The 22,606-nt window shown below is 52.5% G+C and overlaps 1 protein-coding gene across 3 annotated transcripts; it reads right to left on the bottom strand.

The window, feature by feature from the left end:
- Positions 1-325: 325 nt before the first annotated feature.
- Positions 326-19,271, bottom strand: ETV4 (ETS variant transcription factor 4). 3 transcript variants are annotated; one of them, XM_050762717.1, is made up of 13 exons: positions 19,189-19,271; positions 18,875-18,985; positions 18,591-18,684; positions 18,316-18,363; positions 9,493-9,546; positions 6,882-7,008; positions 5,882-6,043; positions 5,370-5,635; positions 2,574-2,648; positions 2,351-2,449; positions 1,971-2,143; positions 1,603-1,704; positions 326-1,228 (listed from the first exon to the last, which is right to left on the bottom strand). In XM_050762717.1, exons 2-13 carry the CDS (start codon positions 18,932-18,934, stop codon positions 1,004-1,006), a joined length of 1,485 nt encoding a protein of 494 aa, XP_050618674.1. In that variant the 5' UTR covers positions 18,935-18,985; positions 19,189-19,271; the 3' UTR covers positions 326-1,003. The 3 variants fall into 3 exon arrangements, with proteins under 3 accessions (XP_050618674.1, XP_050618676.1, XP_050618675.1); XM_050762719.1 differs by having other exon boundaries at positions 2,351-2,419; positions 2,589-2,648; positions 19,189-19,263; XM_050762718.1 differs by having other exon boundaries at positions 2,351-2,419; positions 19,189-19,263.
- Between the last annotated feature and the right edge of the window lie 3,335 nt (positions 19,272-22,606).

The following is a 22,606-nucleotide window of genomic DNA, read 5'->3' on the forward strand; positions in this document are numbered from 1 at the left end:
CCCACCTGCCCCACCCGCAGGGGCAGGGAGACTGCTGCCGGAAGCAGGCCCAAAGTGCACAAGGGGGTACCTATCCAGGTTATCAAGTACCCCCTGTCCATTATTTCTGGATCCTCACACAGTAATGCTGGGAGAGGGGAAGGGCAGGTATCATTAAGCCCATTTTTCAGAAGAGAAATAGTCAGGTGAACTGCCTTTTTTCAAATCCACATGGGGATTTAAGTGTCAGGGCCTGGCCCCAAACCAGTCAGCTCTGCTTCAAGGCCAGAGCTCTTTCTACCCCCAGGTCTGTTCCCACATGGCAGCAAAGAGGACACAGGAGAACTAATGGGAGAAGTGGGGGCCTTTATTAAGGTCTGGCAGATGTGGTGGAGGTGGAAGTGGAAACCCAGGCCTGAGCCTAGGAAAGGGCAGAAGAAAGGCAAAGGGTCCCTTGGAGCAGGAACCCATCCCTCTCTGCTTCTACCCAGCACCCCCCATCCCAGGTTCCTTTCTTCAACCTCCCCCTGCTTCTGGGAACACAGAGCACCAAGAACTGATAAGCCGGGACACTCCAGGGCCATAGCGTGGGGCAGAGTCCAGGCTTCTGTCTCCCCGCAGTGGGAGATCTGGGGAGCTCAGTGAACCTCCTCACCCTCCTGCCAGTGTAAAGTTGGGAAGCGCCTTCTCTGTCCCCCAGAAGAGAACTCTTGTTCTCTGTGGTTGGGGAAAAGGTGTGGGGAGCTTGGACCTAGGAAGAAGATGAGCTGAATTCCTCTAGGGCCCAGGTGAAACCCCCAGGGGAGTTTCTGAGACTCTACCTTTAGACTTGCCATTTCTCCACTTTTCCTTCCCAATGACTCTGGTGAGCAGCTCAGAGTCTGGGCTAGGACAACTGGTAGGACAGTGGAGATCTGACCCAGAGACATCTGTGGGTTTCAGATGAAGGTTTCCCCAACACCAAATTCATCTATATGTACACAGGGCAGCACCCACCTGCGGCAGGGGGAACAGCCGCTGGGGGCTAGTAAGAGTAGCCACCCTTGGGGCCAAACGGCTGGGCAGGGCCAGCCAGCTCTGGGAGGTAGGCGGGGCTCTCGTCCAAGTGAGACAAAGGGACTGTGTCCTCCTCACTGACAGGCCGGTCAAACTCGGCCTTGAGAGCTGGACGCTGATTGTCCGGGAAGGCCAAAGAGAAGAGGGCCTCGGGCTCGCACACAAACTTGTACACGTAACGCTCACCAGCCACCTATGGGGAGAGAGAAGGGCTGGTCAGCCTGGCTAGCCCCCCAGCCTTTGTATGGGGTAAGGTAGGGGAGCAGGGAATGCGGCCCTTCTACCAGTCCAGGCAGATGCTCGGGGCATTTTCTCCTATGCTGGTTCTCCTGAGAAGCTGACTCTCCCTTCACAGTTCTTATCCCTTTTTCATCTCAACTTCTCCATGCTTGGGCTTCTGAGTTGCACTTTTTTGGGAGAGGAGAACCTTGACAATTTCTTGTCCCTCTGACTGATTCATTATCTGATCCTACAAAGTTGCTGAGAACTGCTCCGCTGACCCTCTCCCCCCATCAACTTCATGGCCACTGCCCTCCACCACCTTGTCCCTAGACCCACAGCCCCCACCTTCTGCATGATGCCTTTCTCGTAATAGTATCGGAGCGAGCGGCTCAACTTGTCGTAATTCATGGCTGGCCGGTTCTTCTGGATGCCCCAGAGCCTGGCGACCTGGGGACAAAACAGTTTTGGGGTAGAGATGCTACCTCAGCAGAGGAAAAAATGGGGTAAGGTCAGAAAGAGCACTTGAGATTCTTGGTGCAAAGTGCTAAGCTAGCCCTGCAACAAAGCATCAGCCCACAAACTTATGCTTGGCAAGAATTCCGGTTAGGTAAAGCAAGGATCATGGTGGAGGCACGTGCCACCATTTCCCAGGTTCTCCCACCTCCAGGCCCTAAACTTTGGAAAGGAGGGCTGGGGACATCCAAGAGGCCCACCTCCTCAGGCTCAATGAGCTTGAACTCCATTCCCCGGCCTGTCCAGGCAATGAAATGGGCATTTGTTGGGTCATCCAGCAGGGCCACCAGAAATTGCCACAGCTGTAGGGCACCCCGGCGCTGGTAGGGTGGCCCCTCTCGAAATGCATTGACCCCTTCCTGCTTGATGTCTCCTGGGGAACACGAAAATAGGAGGTGTGGGGTTTGTGTCTTTTGGTCCCCCAAGCAACCGCCTCCCACCCCAGGGATTTCTCCAAGGGGTCTTCCCAGGTACTTTTCTATGGGTCCCACCCTCTTGCAACAATGAAATGTGATGTGACTCCTGCAGGGACACAGCATGATAAGACCTTGACCCTCCCATGAACAGTCACTTCTCTGACCTTCAAACTTCTCAGGGACAACGCAGACATCATCTGGGAATGGTCGCAGAGGTTTCTCATAGCCATAGCCTTGTAGAGGAAGTTGGGGGTTGCTCAGATCTAGGGGTTCACCGACGAGACCCCAGAGAGTCCAGAGGGACTCCTGGCCAGGGAGACCCTCCCCAATGGCAGTGCTCCCTCCCCCAACATGGAGGGCTTGGCAGGGGAAGGGGGGCTGCCTTACCCATGGCCCCGTCACCTGGAGAGGGCCCAGAGAAGCCCTCTGTGTGGAGGTACATTGATGCGCACCCGGTGACATCTGTGGGGGAAGAAAGGGTGATGTGAGGTGGCTTGGGGTGGAGCTAGAGAGCAGGAGAGGAGGAAGTCCTATCCACATTCATGAAGTTCTTCCTTCCAGCCTGCTTCCTGTTCTTTGCCCAAGTTGCCTGCCAACCACAAAATCCCAGGGAAAGTTCACCTAGAGGGAGTGTGACACTGGAACCCCTCCTCAACTTGAGGGCTGGGGCAGAGGCCGTGGAAGGCAGCAGCGGGGGCCGGGCAAGCTGTTTGGCAGGGCCCAAGCTGCCAGAGAGCAGCTGTTTCCTGCGAGTTCAGGGGGAGGAGGGAGGGTGAGATGAACGTCCGGGGAAAGGGTTCGGTGTCCACGCCTAAGACTCCCTCAGAATGGACAAATGGCCGGTCAGCAGGTCAGGTTCCCAGCCCGGGGGGGGGGGGGGGGGGGGGGTGTGTGTGTGTGTGTGTGTGTGTGTGGGTGTGTGTGTGTGTGTGTGGGTGGGGGGGGGGGGGGGGGGGTGTGTGTGTGTGTGTGTGTGTGTGTGTGTGTGTGTGTGTGTGTGTGTGTGTGTGTGTGTGTGTGTGTGTGTGTGTGTGTGTGTGTGTGTGTGTGTGTGTGTGTGTGTGTGTGTGTGTGTGTGTGTGTGTGTGTGTGTGTGTGTGTGTGTGTGTGTGTGTGTGTCTATGGGACAGAAACTGAGAGCATGCGCCTGCATGAGCCTGGCAAAGAGGCAGTGGGCACTGGGCCTTGTTTTTTCAGGTCTAACAGAGCACATTCCACTTCATTTCATTCCATTCCATAGGATAGGAACCTCCCCACTCCACATCAGGGAGGTGGCTGTATGAAGCCACCCGTTCAAGTTCCAACCCCTTCCCGCCCTCCCCCCACTCCACTCCCACCTATGAATGAGAAGATGGTGAAACCTGACACCTCCGGGAGAGGGCGGGAGGGTGGGCTCATTCATGCCTCCATTTTGTGAATGGAATTCCTGACTCCATTCAGGAGTAGCTGGGGGGAGGGGCAGGAGTTCAAGGGCATGTAACACAATCCCCTCCGGTCTACAGCCTTTGAAGGTCAGCAGCAAAGAGTGCCTCCCTCTTCCTCTCCCCAGCTCACTGCCAAGCCTGGCTCAGGCTTATGCCCTGGATTTGAGGACAGGAGCACCATCCGGTTCTCAGTTGGACAGCCTGGGGGTTTGTGGTTCATCCCCCTGCCCCTGAACGGTTGTGGGCACCACAAAAAGGGAAATTCTAACATTCTAGCTAGCTCTGGGCCTACTCTAATAAACTCTGGGGCTAGTAATGTAACAAAAGCTAGGAGGAAAGGGAAAAAGGCAGGGTTTTCTGGACCCTTCCTGGGACTGGCCCTCCTTCGGCTCTTGGGGCTTTGAACTATAGCTATTTATGAACATAGCTGAATGCATCTCACTCCAGTCAACAGCCAGGTGGAACTAAAATTTAAAGAAGTTCCTACTTCCAGTGCCCAGCCTCTGGCCTGGGCAAACATCAACTGGGAGGCTCAAATAGGATGTGTAAACCACGTATTAACCTGTGCTCCTACCAGCCTGACCAACATGGTGAAACCCCATCTCTACTAAAAATACAAAAATTAGCTGGGCGTGGTGGTGGGTGCCTGTAACCCCAGCTACTCGGGAGGCTGAGGCATGAGAATCACTTGAATCCAGTGGCACTCCAGCCTGGGCGACAGAGCAGGACTCCGTCTCAAAATAAACAGAGCAAGACTCCGTCTCAAAACAAACAAAACAAAACAACACAACAACAAAAAACCCTGCGCTCCTATTGAGAAGTAGCAAGAACCATGAGCCTGGCTAGTTTCAAATTCATGTTTCTCTTCATTCAAATCCCTTTGTATTTTTAAGCCTCTATGGGGATAGGGACCAGACACATCCTATTCATCTTTGTATTTCCCAACTCTGCACACTCATGTTCCTGTCACAGTAGTTTGGTCTTAATAGGTAATTAAAACCTCAAACACCTGTTAAATAGAAATAAATGCCTTAACTTTCCTATTAAGTCACAAGCTACCTGAGGGAAGGCTCTACATCCCCCTTTATTTTAGTTTTATTTTACTTTTTTATAAATAGACACGGGGTCTCACTTTGTTGCCCAGGCTGGCCTTGAACTAATTCCTGGGCTCAAGCGATCCTCCCACCATGGCCTCCTAAAGTACTGGAATTACAGATGACTCACCATGTCCCGGGGTGGGGGTGGGGGCCTTATCTTTTAATCTGAATATAGGTTTGCTCATTGAAAAGTAACAATTTGTCCTGGTGAGGTGGCTCATGCCTATAATTACAGCACTTTGGGAGGCTGAGGCGGATGGATCACATGAAGTCGGGAGTTCGAGACCATCCTGGCCAACATGGCGAAACCCCGTCTCTACTAAAAATACAAAAATTAGCTGGGCATGGTGGCTGGTGCCTGTAATCCCAGGTACTTGGGAGGCTGAGGCACGAGAATCGCTTGAACCCGGGAGGTGGAGGTTGCAGTGAGCAGAAATCGTGCCACTACACTCTAGCCTGGGCCACAGAGCAGGACCCCGTCTAAAAAAAAACAGAAAGAAAGAAAAATAACAGTTCTTTTGAAATTGTGAAGAAAAAAAGTGGGTGGGTGGGTTGGATGTATGAAATGGTAAACAGCAATGTAAAAAACTGGGGAGACATTCTGGGCTTAACTGAATTCTTCACTTGATCACATGCCACCCTGCCCCACCCTAGTCTCTTACCTGAGTCGTAGGCGAAGTCCGTCTGTTCCTGTTTGATCACCACCCCCGCCCCTGGGTACCTGTGCCCGTTGACCCCACCCTGGTCCACAGCTGGCTGGCCCGCCTGTTCATACAGGGGGTCATGGTATTCTTGCTTAAAGCTCTGCTGGGGGTAGGGTGGGCAGGGCTCCGACAGCTGGTGTTGGTAGGGGGCTGGAAGGGGTTCCCGGCCCCCTCCCTGAGATGTGAAGGAGTGGCAAATGTCCAGGGGCTGCTGGAAGACGGAGCTGGATGTGGTTGGAGAAGGAAGAGAAGAGAACTTTAAATTAATCCCTCCTCGAGCCTGTTACTCCTAGGCTTTTAGAGTGGGCTCTGGAATTGGGGGTAGGGGGTTGGGGCGTCAGTATCTCTCCCTCTCTATTCCGCCGCCCCCCGCCTTCACCACCCCACAGCTCAAGTCTTTAAGGAGAACACTCGGGAATTAAAGAAAAAACACCTGGGCCCATGAGCAGTGCGCTTCCCTGTCTCCTTACCTACGTTCCCCAAGGTACCCATGGCCAGGGTGGGGTTGGGAGGTGCCAGAGGATCTCAGGAAATTCCGTTGCTCCGCCCGGGGAAAGGGCTGCAGGGGCGACTGTCCAAGGGCACCAGGGGCAGGGGACTTGATGGCAAGTTGTCTGGGGGGGTCATAGGCACTGGAGTTGAGAAGGAAACAGGGGTGAGGGGGCAGAGAAGCTGGCAAGCATCTTTGAACCCTTCATTCCAAGGAAAGTGAGGTCACAGGGATTACGGGAGAAGGAAGGATAGAGGGGGCTGAGAAGGGAACAGCAGGAGCCACAGACTCAGCCCTAGCCAATTCTTTTCTTTTTTCAGAGACAGTCTCCCTCTGTTGCCCAGGCTGGTCTTGAACCCCTAGGATTCATACAGGGGGGATTCGTTGCTCAGAGCAATGGTTTAGGTGGGACAGTGGGCCTCTTGGTGGAAACAGAATCTGCTCTGGCCGGCCGGACGCGGTGGCTCAAGCCTGTAATCCCAGCACTTTGGGAGGCCGAGACAGGCGGATCATGAGGTCAGGAGATCGAGACCATCCTGGCTAACACAGTGAAACCCCGTCTCTACTAAAAATACAAGAAAATTAGCCGGGCGAGGTGGCGGGCGCCTGTAGTCCCAGCTACTCGGGAGGCTGAGGCAGGAGAATGGCGTGAACCCGGGGGAGCGGAGCTTGCAGTGAGCCGAGATCGCGCCACTGCACTCCAGCCTGGGGCACAGAGCAAGACTCCGTGTCAAAAAAAAAAAAAAAAAAAAAAAAAAAAAGAATCTGCTCTGGCCTCAGTATGTATTCCTGAGGCCCTCTGCTGCATTTTCCGTCTATTTAGAGGAAATCCTTAGCTGTATCGCTTCCTTACAGGAGCTAGAAAATCCTTTCTGTTGTCTAACTTGCATCTCAGCTGCTACCTCTGCTGATGGGTGCCCCCTGCCTCCCTCCTCAGGAACCCTTCCCCTACCCTTCACCAGGTCCGGGCTGGGGCTCACCTGGAGTAAAGGCACTGCTCGCCATGGTGATAGGGGAGTGGCGGCTTCCTGCTGCAGGACAGGGCCGGGTCTGTGCGGGGACTCTGGGGCTCCTTCTTGATCCTGGTGGTGGGGCTGTGGAAAGCTACTGTGGGGATAGTAGAGGGGGCAGAGCAAGGCCAGAGCCTGTCACACAAGCGGCAGGCAGGGCTTCTGATACCTTCTGCACTTTGAAGACTAGCTGGGTGACTGGTACAGCCTCCTTCCCTCTCTGGGTATCAATTTTCTGAGATCCGCAGTGAGACAAGAACATTTTGGCTATTTACATTATGTCTAGTTTATACATCAGAGTAGTGTCTGATTATTAACCAAAGAAACCATCTAAAGTTCAACATTTAGGCTGGGCACGGTGGCTCACGCCTGTAATCCCAGCACATTGGGAGGCAGGAGTCCAAGACCAGCCTGGCCAACATGGTGAAACCCCGTCTCTACTAAAAATACCAAAAAAAAAAAAAATTAGCCGGGCATGGTGGTGGGTGCCTGTAGTCCCAGCTACTCCGGAGGCTGAGGCAAGAAAATTGCTTGAACCCGGGAGGCGGAGATTGCAGCAAGCCAAGATCATGTCACTGCACTCCAGCCTGGGTGACAGAGCGAGACTCCATCTCAAAAACAAAAAACAAAAACATTTAATGCAACCCCAGGCCCCAGAAAACACTTTCAAGGAGTAAGCACCTCCAACCTAGGGCCTGTCATTTTCCTAAGTGCCCTGGAAAATTCCAAGGGAGCGACATGTTTTCTTATTTGAGGATATAAAGAATCTTTCTTGGCCGGGTGCGGTGGCTCACGCCTGTAATCCCAGCACTTTGGGAGGCCAAGGCGGGTTGATCATCTGACGTCAGAAGTTGCAGACCAGCCTGACCAACATAGAAAAACTATGTTGGTTTTTCCCTCTACTAAAATACAAAAAAATTAGCCGAGCATGGTGGCGCATCCCTATAATCCCAGCTACTCGGGAGGCTGAGGCAGGAGAATCGCTTCAACCTAGGAGGCGGAGGTTGCAGTGAGCCGAGACCGCGCCATTGCACTCCAGCCTAGGCAACAAGAGCAAAACTCCGTCTCAAAAAAAAATTAATTGATTTAAAAAAACTTTTTCTCGTTGAGGTTGGATATTGGCCCACTTGAATGTCAGCTGACTAACATTATACACATGTTCCTACTTATCTGTGAAGAACATTGGCCTTTCCTGTGGCCCCTGCTGGGTTCCCAAACTCTGGCCACGCAGCTGAGCAGCAAAGAGTTGGTTCCAAGTCAGTGTGAGTGAGATTCAGTTTTACCTGCAGTCCACTCAAATGCCCTGCTTATAACCAACTATTCTCAGGTGTTTTTGATTCTTTGTGCCCGTTCTGTTTCACAGGTGAAGACAGTTGACAGCAAAGTATCTGACATTAAAGCAGGGTTTCTTTGTTTTCTGACTTTTGTTTTTTTGAGATGGAGCCTCGCTCTGTCGCCCAGGCTGGAGTGCAGTGGCTCAATCTTGCCTCACTGCAACCTCCGCCTCCCAGGTTCAAGCGATTCTTGTGCCTCAGCCTCCTGAGTAGCTGGGATTACAGGTACACACCACGATGCCCGGCTAACTTTTGTATTTTAGTAAAGATGGAATTTCATCATGTTGGCCAGGTTGGTCTCAAACTCCTGACCTCATGTGATCCACCCGCCTCAGCCTCCCAAAGTGCTGGGATTACAGGTGTGAGCCACCCACACCCAGCCTAAAGCAGGGTTTCTCAACAGTGGCACTACTGACATGTAGGCCAGATAGTGTTTTATTAATATATTGTAAGGAGCTGTCCTGAGCATCATAGGATGCTTTTAGCAGTATCCCTGACCTCTCTATCCACTAGACACCAGAAGCACCCCACCCTCAATCGTGACAACCAAAAATGTCTACAGATATTACTAAATGTCTCTTGGGGGGCAAAATTGTCCCCAGTTTATGAAAGTGACTTAGAACACTAGAACTGGGGCCGGGCACGGTGGCTCATGCCTGTAATCCCAGCAGTTTGGGAGGCCGAGGTGGGCAGATGACAAGGTCAGGAGTTGGAGACCAGCCTGGCCAACATGGTGAAACCCTGTCTCTTCTAAAAGTACAAAAATTAGCTGGGTGTGGTGGTGGGTGCCTATAATCCCAGCTACTCCAGAGGCTGAGGCAGGAGAATAGCTTAAACCTGGGAGGCAGAGGTTGCAGTGAGCCGAGATCGTGCCACTACACTCCAGCCTAGGCGACAGAGCAAGACTGTCTCGGGGGAGGAAAAAAAAAAACAAACACTAGAACTGGACTCTGCTGAACTGGCCCAGGCCCCTCACTTCAGATAAAATTCAATGGAGAACCAGAGGGATAGTGTCTGCTCTAAGGTCACACAGCAAGAACATGGCAAGCCCCAGATTTCAACCAAGGTTTTCATTCCAGTTATTGCCTTGGTCTTTGAGATCAAATCCCAGAATGGGAGCCCTGACCTTCACCCCCACTGTTTTTTAGGAGAGAACAAGCTGATCTCCTGTGATTCTCTCTTATCCTATGACTCACTTCCTGCCATCCTCCACTCCATATACCCTCTCCCCAGGGACCTCTACTCACGGTTTTCTGAATGGAAATCAGGAACAAACTGCTCATCACTGTCTGGTACCTGAGCTGCAGAGAGAGGTGAGAGGTGAGTTTGGGGCGGGGCCCTAGTTGTCCCCTGGGAGGCTCCATTATTGCAGCCCTGCAGATTAGCAACAGCCAAGAAAGGACCAACAGCCTTTAGACCAGGGGTGTCCACATTATAAGAATAGTCTTGGGCCACACATAAAATACACAAATACACTAACAATAGCTGATGAACTTTAAAAAAAAAATCACAGATCTCAAACAAATCTCATAATGTTTTAACAAATTTCATGAGGAATTTGTGTTGGGCCTGGGCCACATTCAAAACTACCCTGGGCTGCAAGTGGCCCACAGGCCCACGGGTTGGACAAGCTTGCTTGAGACTAAAGGCTGCTCCACCCTAGGTCCTAGTGCCCTCCAGCTCTGGGCTCCACTAAGACCCAGAAGTGAAGACTTTCCCAGAACCTGTCTGAGCAGATTCCAGTCTTTCTTTTTCTAGATGCTTTGTCTTTATTTCCTCCATTTTTCTGAAGTGAAACAGCCTCGCCCCTCAGAGTTTACAAAACTCCCTTAAAGCTCACAGCAGTCATATCTAGGATGGGCAGACATTACAAGCAGTGGGATCCTGTGGATTTAAAAGCACATAGGAAGCAACGGGGCGTGGTGGCTCACGCCTGTAATCCCAGCACTTTGGGAGGTCGAGGCAGGTGGATCACCTGAGGTTAGGAGTTCGAGACCAGCCTGGCCAAAATGGCAAAACCCCTCTTTACTAAAAAGACAAAAATTAGCTGGGCGTGGTGGCGGGTGTCTATTAATCCCAGCTACTCAGGTAGCTGAGACAGAAGAATCGCTTGAACCTGGGAGGCAGAGGTTGCAGTGAGCTGAGATTGTGCCACTGCACTCCAGCCTGGGCAACAAGAGTGAAACTCCATCTCAAAAGAAAAATAAAATTAAATAATAAATAAAATCACATGGGGGGTGGCTGGGCGCAGTGGCTCATGCCTGTAATTCCAGCACTTTGGGAGGCTGAGGCAGGAGGATCACTTGAGGTCAGGAGTTTGAGACCAGCCTGGCCAACAAGGTGAAACTCCCATCTCTATTAAAAAAATAAAAAAAGGGCCGGGCGCGGTGGCTCAAGCCTGTAATCCCAGCACTTTGGGAGGCCGAGACGGGCGGATCACGAGGTCAGGAGATCGAGACCATCCTGGCTAACACGGTGAAACCCCGTCTCTACTAAAAAATACAAAAAACTAGCCGGGCACGGTGGCAGGCGCCTGTAGTCCCAGCTACTCGGGAGGCTGAGGCAGGGGAATGGCGTGAACCCGGGAGGCGGAGTGTGCAGTGAGCTGAGATCCGGCCACTGCACTCCAGCCTGGGCGGCAGAGCGAGACTCCGTCTCAAAAAATAAAAATAAAAAATAAAATAAAAAAATAAAAAAATTAGCCAGGCGTGGTGGGGGGTGCCTGTAATCTCAGCTACTTGGAAGGCTGAGGCAGGAGAATTGCTTGAACCCAGGAGGCGGAGGTTGCAGTGAGCTGAGATCATGACACTACACTCCAGCCTGGGCGACAAAGTGAGACTCTGTCCAAAAAAATGAAAAATAAAGGCCGGGCGTGGTGGCTCATGCCTGTAATCCCAGCATTTTGGGAGGCCGAGGTGGGCGGATCACGAGGTCAGGAGATGGAGACCATCCTGGCTAACACGGTAAAACCCCGTCTCTACTAAAAATACCAAAAAAATTAGCTAGGCATTGTGGTGGGCGCCTATAGTCCCAGCTACTCCTGAGGCAGCAGTATGCCTGAGGCAGCAGAATGGCGTGAACCCGGGAGGTGGAGCTTGCAGTGAGCTGAGATCGCGCCACTACACCCCAGCCTGGGCGACAGTGCAAGACTCCATCTCAAAAAAAAAAAAAAAAAAAAAAAAAAATTAGCTGGACGTGGTGGCACGCCTGTAATCCCAGCTACTCCGGTGGCTGAGGCAGAAGAATAACTTGAACCTGGGTGGTGGAGGTTGCAGTGAGCTGAGATCGCACCACAGCACTCCAGCCTGGCGACACAGCAAGACTCCATCTCAAAAATAAATAAATAAAATAAAAAAGAAGGATGACAGTGGAAGAGCAGGAGGCTAGTGACTGGGACTGTTGCAGAAGGCAAAGGACACTGGCTGAGTACATAGGTTCCTCATCCCTTTAATGTGCAACTAAGGAGGGGAGAGATTCCCAAGGTTGGAGATCTGAAGAGCTGTCCCAGGGTGCTAGGATGGGTGGAGCTGGGTTTGGGAATAGGCAGGAAAACTGAAATACAGCAGCAGCTCATCCATGGCTTCTAACCTGAACATCAAACTCTGACTTCTAGTTCCTATTCTGGCCTCCCCAGAGGGGGCCTTCTCAGGTGGTTATACAGCTAAGTATCTCCCTTGATCCCGGAGTCTTTGCCCACTTTTGCCCCTCTCTCAAAACTAAATGGCTCACAGCAGGAAGTGTAGACACCAAGAAGAACTTCCTGATATTATTCCAGGAAGACAGTGGCTCTCGGGTGATGCAGTGGAACCTGTAGCCCAAGGAGGCTGGACTCTCCTTCCCTGGAGACTGCTCTCAGATTGGACAATGGGGAAACGGATTGATAAAATGCCCAGAGAGGTCAAAATGGCTGGTGAGAGGTATGAGATGGCTAGAGAAAACCTCCACAGCCCTGGCCTATACAAATACACATCCCATCTCTTTTGCTTCTCTCTAGGCTTCTCTCTAGGCTAAGGCTCCATCATTTCTTATTTGGATTTCACCCACAGCCTCTTACCAGGATACCCTACTTTCACTCTTATCCTCTGTAGTCCCTTGCTCTCCACCTAGCTGTCACAGTGATCTTTTTACAACAGAAATCAAATCATTTCTCTCTGTTATTTAAAGCATGAAACCCAAACGCTTGCCCTTGGCCTCCAAGACTCTGCATGACTTGGCCTTGCCTACCTCTCTGACCTGCCTCTCCTTGCCTGTGAGTCTGCGGCGCTCTGGTCTCCTTTCTAGCCCCCAAACCTGCTGAGCTTGTTTCTTCTTCACCAGATGCTTTCCTGCCTTTTTCTTTTTTTCCTGGCCATCAGAGTCTCAGCTCACTTTGACATCTCTGGAGAGGCCCTCTCTGACCACCCCTAAACCAAAGTGGTTCCTCCTGGCTCTCTATTGCATCTCTGTTTTGTTTTGTCCCTAGCACATATTTCCACCTGAACATATTATGTTTACCTGTTTATTATCTATCTATCTCCTCCACCAGGAAGTTAAGCTCTATGAGGGCAAGAGCTTTATCTTTCTTGTCATCTGATGCCCCAGCACCCAGCACAGGGTCAGAGTAGACAGGGTGTTAGAGTAGATGCTCAGTGCATTATTTCTGGACTACATGAATAAACATGCAATACTCGTTTGTCCTCAGGCTGGCAGGAGTCAGCACTGTGGGCCTGGGGGCATGCACTGAAGAGATCCTGACCATCCTAGCCCTTCCCTGCAGCTTCCCCCTCTCCACACACAAAGCAACACTAGAGGCAGGTCCTCTTCAGGAAAGCACATCTCACAGGGGATACTTTAGGTTGTGATATGTTGCTTGGCAAGAATACTCTTCAACAATTTGCTTTAAATATCAGAGCTGCCAAGTGTTTATAAACATAGGCTTATATTAATAGATAGTTGGTTTCCTGACAGAAGCATTACGGAGAGGGAGTTTAAGAATCAGGAGCCACCAGCAGCTAAACGAGAACTTAAGAGGAGTCAACATAATAATACTTTGGTCTGAAGTGACCAAAGATATCAATGAGACATGAAATCCGATGGCAAGAACAAACAGAAAGACACAGCCAGCACACATCTTTTCAGGAACACAAACACAGCAAAAAGACAACCATTCCCAAACTGGCCTGATTCAGGAGTCATCAGGGCATTGTTAAAAACACGATTATGTGCCGGGCGCGGTGGCTCACGCCTGTAATCCCAGCACTTTGGGAGGCCGAGGCGGGCGGATCACAAGGTCAGGAGATCGAGACCACGGTGAAACCCCGTCTCTACTAAAAATACAAAAAATTAGCCGGGCGCGGTTGTGGGCGCCTGTAGTCCCAGCTACTTGGGAGGCTGAGGCAGGAGAATGGCGTGAACCCGGGAGGCGGAGCTTGCAGTGAGCCGAGATCGCGCCACTGCACTCCAGCCTGGGCGACAGAGCGAGACTCCGTCTCAAAAAAAAAAAAAAAAAAAAAAAAAAAAAAAAAAAAACCACGATTACAGCCAGGTGTGGTGGCTCACACCTGTAATCCCAACACTTTGGGAGGCTGAGGCGGGCAGATGATCTGAAGTCTGGAGTTCTACATCAGCCTGGCCAACATGGCGAAATCCCGTCTCTACTAAAAATACAAAAAATTAGCCGGGTACGGTGGCGGGCGCCTGTAGTCCCAGCTACACAGGAGGCTGAGGCAGGAGAATGGCATGAACCCGGGAGGCGGAGCTTGCAGTGAGCTGAGATTGCGCCACTGCACTCCAGCCTGGGCAACAGAGTGAGACTCCGTCTCAAAAAAAAAAAAAAAAAAAAAAAAAAAAGGCACATTTGGATAGAGGGTAGGAGGCCAAATCCGTCCACCTGCCCAGGGATGCAAAACCAGGCTTGTCCCTGCTGTGCCCTTTGGTCCATTCTGAGGCAACATTTCCCCAGGGTGGCAGGAAGCAGGGGTGATGGGAGCAGAGTCACCAACATTTCCCTCCCTCCTACTAGACAAGTCCCAAGGGAAAGGGTGGTGCAGAACTCAGGGGTGGTTGACGCACTCCAGCCCCACCGCTGGGGCCTCATTAACTGCTACTTTCCATTGAGGTAATGGGCTGGGGGTATCTCCTGCTGCCGTCAATGGTGCTGGAGAGCAGAAAGCCCTCAGCATCATCCTGCCTTTCTTCTTGCCTCAGGCCTGACAGTTTAACCAGGGACCCCTCCGGCCCAGCAGTCCAGGAGGCGGCTTCCTCCAGCCCACAGACCACACCCCAAAAGAGGTGGTGCCATCCTCTTCCCAGAGCCAGGAGAAATCGGTCCTAGCTCAGCCCCTCCCCCAAACACTGGCCTTCTCCCAAAGGGGTAGGCCAGGGCCCTCAGTCATCCAGAGACTGTCAACAGGATAGAAATAGGAACACTGAGCCTCGCGTTCCTGGAGAGCAGGAGAATTTTTAATTACCATGTTTGGTCTTGAGTGTACACCACTCTCTCTATTTATTTGTTAACTTGGCTGAGTCTTGGCTGCCAAGCCAGTGTGCCAGGGTCTGTCCCCAGCTCCATCCTGGTACTAAGATGGAGTTTATCTGTCTGGGGATGAGGCAGATGATTAAGGAGGGGGTGGGAAAAGTGCCAAGACAGCATAATGCTCAGAGAGAGAGAAAGAATTTTAGGGACTCTCCTTTCAAAATGGGGGTCAGTAAAAAAAGAGGAGGGGGTTGGGAGCCTCCCAAGCTGGATTCTGGAAGAATTGAGAGGTTAAAACAGAGACACACTGAAACCCACCATAGGTTAGCCACCCACACTATATATGCTCCGTCACCCTCTTCCCAGGATCCAGTCATAGGGTGAAGGGGGTAGAGGCATTCTTCAGAGCTTCTGCTCCATTGTGTCACCGCTGTCCCTTACCCTGCCCCCACCCTGGCAGCCTCTGTACTGGAAGAAACCAGTTCTCTAGTTGTGGAGGGGACACATTTGTCCCCAGGAGTCTTCTGGAAAGGGAAGAGACAGAAAGATGGAGAAGGAGGCATTGTAGCTGGGAAAGATTAGGGAGGGGATTAACCTCATCCCTCCCCACAGACATGCCGAAGCACCAGTGTACATGCACTTGAACACATATTCAGGGACGCACACACCCTAATTCCTTTTACTTCACTCTTGCGGCAGCACAACAGCACAGGGTGAAATGTGCCCTCCATGCACGCCTTCCACACGTGGGGTCTTTTTTTGGACCTACAAATATGATTGGGAAAGTCAAAGGGCAAAGGGACTGGAGCCCTTGGAGGAGGGTTGGGGAGCAGTGATTCCTGTGAAAAGGGCAGCCCAGATCGATCCCTTCCAGAATCTGATAAAAGCTATGGGTCATTTTCTTCCTAAACAAATCCATACACCTTTATGTATGGTGCACTTCCAGCAATTTTACACACAGTATCAGAGGGATCATGATCCCAGCAACGTATCCACAGAGCTTCTGGGAATCCACAGACCCCAGCCTCACACAAAGGAGTCATGGCCTAGAGTCAATGGCCCTTACTACCAAATAGACAACAAAGTCTTTATCCCCAAAGGTTCAGGGCTCCTGAAAAGCCTGGAAAGGAACCTTCAACAAGAAACCAGCAAGTCTTTTACCATAGCCAGACACATTTTGGGTTCAGCCTGCCTGAGCCTGGGTCTCCTTGTAGCAGCCTGATTCTTTCCCCAACATCTCAACAGATTCCAGGCACCCCCAAATCAGACACGCCCTCCGAGCCTCACATCATTCCCTGCTATTTACAAAAACCCAACCCCAAGGGTATGTGAAATGCCTCCATAAAGCCGCACTCACACTCACCCTTCAACGCACGGACACAGGACACTGAACCTGCAACCACATCGGAATCTCCCTATACCTGCCTGGCTCCAACCTGTGCCTCCTCCAAATGCTAAGTCTTCACAGCCCCACCCACACTAGCTGCTTCTCTCCACACTGGGGGTTTGGAAAAAACCAAACTGAGAGAGGGAGGTTGGGCTCTGGTCCCCATTCCTCCTAATGCATCCCACCACTGGCAAGTTTCCAAAGAAGCTAGTCCCTCCCTGCCACCCCAAAGCTCCCCATGGGTTGCCGGGGTCACTGACCTGGTGGGAAGAGACAGGAGAGGAGACTGGGGTGGTGCTGGGATGGTGCAGGGGGACAGGGCCCCGGCAGCTGCATCTGTCTCCGCAGAGAAAGTGAGAAGGAGCAATCGGCCTCAGCATCCCCCCCTCAGGCCTGGCCATCCATCGCCAGCTGGGAACCTGAGCTGCTCCCTCAGAAGGAAGGAGAGGGAACCAAGGAGATCCCAGCGCGCCCCCCCTACCTCCGCCTTGCAATCCCCACCCCCACCTCCCCACCCACTGAATTTAAATGTACAGGGCAGCAGCATGTAACTGACACACACACATGCACACACACTGTCTCTCTCGCACACACACTCACACACTTGCTGTCACACTGACACTGCCACAGGCATGCCTACCCTCTCCAGACCCCTGGCCAAGGGGTGGGACTTCCAAAGTAGAGAGATGAGAGCATTTTCCTCCCCCTCCCATCTCAAACCCAGGCACAGATGGACCAGCTGCTGCCAAAATGCCAACCTCAGCCCACCCCTAGCTCACAGCCCCAGGAGCTGCCCACTGTGGGGACTCTCAACTGACAGGCAAGGAATGAAGCCCGGTGAGCCAGAGGGAAATCAGGCGCTGGGAAAGGAAGTCTTTAAGAGCCCATGGAAACTGACACCTCTGCGTTCTTCAGCCCAGCTCTGGAACCTCAGGAGGAGGATGGGGAGACGGGGCAAAGCTCTGCCTGTAAATTGGAGCTGGGCATGCAGGACTTGCAGGGTCAGGGAAGAGGCACACAATACCCACAGAACCCCCAGATCCCTCTAGCACTCACACAGCCATTCAGCCATTAATTCCACAAAATGTCTTGACTGCTTGCTCTATGCTAAATAGTCATTCTGTCAACATATATATTTTTAAAATATCATAGTGGGGAAGACAGACCTAGTCTCACTCCAAGGATCTAGTCAGGGGTCATTTTCTTTTTACTCCAAGCTTCTATGGAGAGTTCCAGGGCAGTTGGATTTGAGCCTTAAAAAAATCATATACTCAGGGTGGAGGGATGAGGAGATCCTAAGGAAAAGACCTTAAAAAGACCTCAAAAAAGAAGTTCCTAGTGTTTTGGCTTCTTCATTTTCATAGCGTTAAAATAAACCCTAAGATGGGGGTAGTTAACCCTTCCCTCTCTGAGACTGTCTAAACCACCATTTTCCCTCCCACCTGCAGCCCCACCAGTGACACCCTCAGGCCCCACCAAAACGCACCGAAGAATCCAACCAGGAAACCTCCCGAACACACCAACTCCCCATCAAGCCCAGCCACGGTCCCCACCCCGGCCAGCACACAGGAAGGGGGGAATTTGCCTGGGGGCGGAGGTATTCAAGCGGGATGGAAGAGGGAGGAACACTTGCTATTAGAATTACAATCAAGGCTATTTGGGGAGGGAGCCCTGGGCTCTCCGTGCCAAAGGACTGCCGAAAAGAATTATTTAAACTTTTGTTGTTTTTTTGGCTTGGACAGTAAATTGTTTGGTGCTGGGGGTTGGGAAGAAAAGAAACCCAGGGGATAAGAATCAATGCTTGGGCAACTCCGGAGGATAGGTGACAAATTAATTGCTGCCCCCCGCCCCCACCAACACCACCCCAACACGCACCTTGGCCCGGCAGCTTCTGCAAAACAAACTTTGCAAATGAAAATTTCAACCAGGAAAATGGGCCTGAGGCCAAGTTCCATTCAAATAAGCAAATACCCCACACAATGGTCTGATTCATCCTCAAGCCTAGTTACACAAGCCTGGCTCAGGGTAGAGAAAATAAATATCAATATAAGTATCCACGCTGGGTGCTGGGGTGAGTAGAGTGGCAAGGGACCTGGGGAAAGGGCCTTGGAGAACTCCTTAAGGCAGGGAAGGGAGAGGAACCCTACACGGCTAGGGTGGAATACCAGGGGCTACGGAGTGTTCCCCTGTCAAGCCTCCCAAAATAGAAAAGGTCACAAAACTACTCACCTTCAGCGAGCCACGTCTCCTGGAAGTGACTTAGATCCTGGAAGAGATCTGAGGGGTAAATAGTGGGATTGGAGGTGAGGTGGAGGGGACGGTAAGAGAGAAGGAGCCTAGCAAGCCCCGGTGACTCCCCTGCCTTGGGAGTAGGGACCAAGAAGAATCCCTTGGAGGGCGAGCTTTTTGGGGAAACAGGCAGGGGGTCCAGGATCGGCCGTGTGTGTGTGCGCGCGTGTGTGTGTGGCGGGGGAGGGTCGCGGTTTGTCTCTCTTGCTCTTTACCTTCAGAGTCGAGGGGCGGCAGGGAGCCCGGGTCCATGAGCTTCCCCTGCGGGACCATCAGCGCTTCGCGCAAGCTCCCATTTCCGGGCGATTTCTGCGAGAAGCGGGAAGAATACCCCCGAGTCACCCTGAGGCGCTTAGTCTGGGGGACGAGGTTGGGGTCCGCGGGTGACTCAGGGGCGGGGCAGCCCAGGACTCCGCTGGGACCGCAGGGAGGGGGACTGTGGTGAGAGTAGGGGCTGGGTGCGGGGCGGGGCGGGATTGGAGGCTGGCGCGGCGCTCACGCTGTTGAAGGTGTAGGGCACTTGCTGGTCCAAGTATCCGGCTTTCATCCTCCGCTCCATCCGGCCGCTCCCTCCGGCCGCACGGCCTGGGCCCCAAGCGGGGGCCGAGACCTGGGGGGGAGGGGTCTGCGTTCGCACACCGTCCAGGGAGGGCTGCGATGGGGGCGGGGAGGGGTGGCGGGAGGGGGCAGTCCCAAGGCTCTGGGTCCGACGGCGAAACTTCTCCGACTCACTGGGGCGATGGGGAGGTTTCCGCCTGCCAGGCCGAGCGCCACCACCACTCCCCTCCCGCCAAAGGCTAAAGGAGGTCCCACCTGCTCCCAGGAGCCGGGCTCGCGGTTTCTGCTTTCTGCAGCCCTGCGCTACCCGGGCTCGGTTACATAAGACGTGTGTGTGTGTGTTTGTGTGTGTGTGCGCGCGCGCGCGCGAAGCAGGCGAGGCGCACACCATCGCATGCCCACAACTCCCGCGCCCCCTCCAACCCCGAATCCCAGAGCCTCCCACCCCCGCCCTGGAATCTGCGGAGGCGGATGGTGAGAGTGAGTGTGGTGTGCGTTGGAGGTGAGGCGGGGAATCACAGACACTCTCCCTCCCTTTCCCTCCCGCAGCCTCACCTGAGGCCGGGGCTTCTGGGCTGGAGCCGCGGGGGGTCCCGAGCATGCCCTGGGGCCCGCACCGAGGGCCGCGGGGCTAGGCCGGAGCAAGGTGGCCCCGGCCCCGGGTCCCCAGCGCACCGACTTGTTTTTCGGGCGCCGCAGACAGTTGTGAGCCCGGGGGAGCAGCTGATTGGTGCATTTCCTTCGCTCGGCCTCGTCTCTTCCCCCCCACCCCACCGCCCCCCGGTTCCCTTTGTTTCATTGACTTTTGTGAATGGAACCCCAGGGCTGGGCACGCCCGCCAATCCGGAGAGTCGTCCGGCCTGGCCGGGGGGCGGAGTTTCCCAGCCGCGGGGGCCAATCAGAATGTAGGGGTTGGCTCCCGGCTTCATTCACTGCTCCGGCTCCCATTCATAAAAAAATAAAACTCGCGGCCGGAGTTCATTCATAAAGAACCGAGAGAAAAAGAGAAGCCGAGGACCCCGCGGCTTCTCCCCCGTCTCCGCCACGGTCTTGGGTCTGATGCGCCGCGAGCTCCTCCGGCTGGCGTCTGCACATGTCTCTGCATCTGCGTGTACGTGGGAGTATGAACATGTCTGTGTGTGCCCAGGAGGGAGGCGACCGGGCTTGTGTGCCCAGAGGAACAATAATAACTGGCATTTATGAAGCGCTCCGTTTCCACGTGCTCATTTCGTTCCCATAACCCGGCGGAATGGATCGTTTTTATCTTACAGATATTAAAATTGAAAGCTCAGAGAGGGATGGTAACTCGCCTGAGGTCACTCAGTTAGTCAGCACCTCTGGAGTTTAGAACCTCAAATCCCTCACACTCTCCTGTACACCCCTCTGAAGCCATGATTAAATGAGTTAAGCTATGTAACAACTGATACACAGTAGGTGATCAATAAATGTAAACTGGCACAGAAACCAGGCTTTTCCTCAAGGGTCTGTTCTCTGCAGAGCTGTTTTGTGACCCACTTTCTATTGATTGCAGCAGAAACCAGAAGCCCCAGGGTAGATGATTTCTGAAAGTGTAGCTCCCTCTCTGCCATCTTCCCTCTTATCTGAGGATGATCTGGAGGCAGGATGGGTTTCAGTTTTAGCTAAGAAGCTGGTCATAGTTTCTGTCATCTCATCCATTCATCACTTCTTTCAATAAGCATTTATTGTGTCAGATACAGTGCTGGGTTCCAGGCAAGCAGCTATGACCAAGACAGACATCTGAGGGGAGCTGGGGTGCTTGGGCTGTGGCCATGGGGGCACAAAGGACATGAATCCTCAAAGGCCTTTTTTCTGAGACAATTCTCTGTGTCTCCAGCCTATGCACTCCTTTGAGGATAGCCTGATTTTGCGTCCTGCCTGTTTGTGATAAACACAAAAGAATGTTCAAATGCCAGGCCAGCAGGAGTGGCTTCCCAAATTCATCTAACCTAACACCCGCCACTTTACAGATGAGGCAGTGGAGTTTCAGAGAAGGAAATGACACATGGAAGCTCTTTGGGCCTGTCTGGCTAGAACTGGGGCTAAAACATAAAATTGCTGTTTAACGTTTTTTTTTTTTTTTTTTTTTTTTTTTTTGAGACGGAGTCTGGCTCTGTCGTCCGGGCTGGAGTGCAGTGGCCGGATCTCAGCTCACTGCAAGCTCCGCCTTGCGGATTTACGCCATTCTCCTGCCTCAGCCTCCCGAGTAGCTGGGACTACAGGCTCCTGCCACCGCGCCCGGCTAGTTTTTTGTATTTTTTAGTAGAGACGGGGTTTCACCGTGTTAGCCAGGATGGTCTCGATCTCCTGACCTCGTGATCCACCCGTCTCGGCCTCCCAAAGTGCTGGCATTACAGGCTTGAGCCACCGCGCCCGGCCCTGTTTAACGTTCTTAAGGGCTCATTCCATGAGATCAGCTTGGGGAAATGAAAATAAACTTCCCGGCCGGGCGCGGTGGCTCAAGCCTGTAATCCCAGCACTTTGGGAGGCCGAGATGGGTGGATCACGAGGTCAGGAGATCAAGACCATCCTGGCTAACACGGTGAAACCCCGTCTCTACTAAAAAAATACAAAAAAAAAAAAATAGCCGGGCGAGGTGGTGGGCGCCTGTAGTCCCAGCTACTCGGGAGGCTGAGGCAGGAGAATGGCGTGAACCCGGGAGGCGGAGCTTGCAGTGAGCTGAGATCCAGCCACTGCACTCCAGCCTGGGCGACAGAGCGAGACTCTGTCTCAAAAAAAAAAAAAAAAAGAAAAAAGAAAATAAACTTCCCTTTCTATAGGTGCTATAATATTCTATAAGACTCGTGTCTATTGTCCCTCCCCTCCAGGAAGCCTTCCATGATAACCTCAATCAGTTCCTTTTATCCCCATACAACATTCTTAACTCTATCTCTGGTGTGGATGTTTTTCATTCTGCCTCATGGCGTAGACATCCTTATCTATGGAGAGCTCTCCAGAGCTCATTTGCCTCTGTAAGTCCTCCTCAGCCTGTCTGCATGCTTATGAGGGTGGCATGAAATGCTTGTGTAGTGAATAGGTACAATAAAGACCAAACTAATTGATCTTAGCAGGAACCCTGCCCAAGGAAGGAGAAACAAGCCCAAGCAAATCCCAACTTTGGGTTGGATGGAACCAGTTTAGAGACAAGTGTGAGTTCTGGCCAAGAGAGGTGGAGAGGAGGACAGGGTTCTTCCTGGAAGGCAGTTCTGGTGTGATCTCCATGACAACGAAGAAGAGTCCAGTGGGTCTTTAAGTTGGTACTGGGCACTTCAGTAGGATGGGGCCTCTCTAGGGGTGCCAGTGCCCCTCTGGTTCTGAGTTATTTTGTTTTTGTTTTTGAGACAGAGTTTCACTCTTGTTGCCCAGGCTGGAGTGCAAAGGCACAATCTCAGCTCACTGAAACCTCCACCTCCCAGGTTCAAGCAATTCTCCTGCCTCAGCCTCCCGCGTAGCTGGGATTACAGGTGCCCGCCACCATGCCTGGCTAATTTTTTGTATTTTTAGTAGAGACGGGGTTTCACCATGTTGGTCAGGCTGGTTTCGAACTCCTGACCTCAGGTGATCCACCGCCTTGGCCTCCTAAAGTGCTGGGATTAAAGGCACGAGCCACCAAGCCTAGCCTTTTTTTTTTTTTTTTTTGAAGAGAGAAACAGGA

Source organism: Macaca thibetana, chromosome 16, assembly GCF_024542745.1.
Source record: "Macaca thibetana thibetana isolate TM-01 chromosome 16, ASM2454274v1, whole genome shotgun sequence".
Taxonomy (NCBI): domain Eukaryota; kingdom Metazoa; phylum Chordata; class Mammalia; order Primates; family Cercopithecidae; genus Macaca; species Macaca thibetana.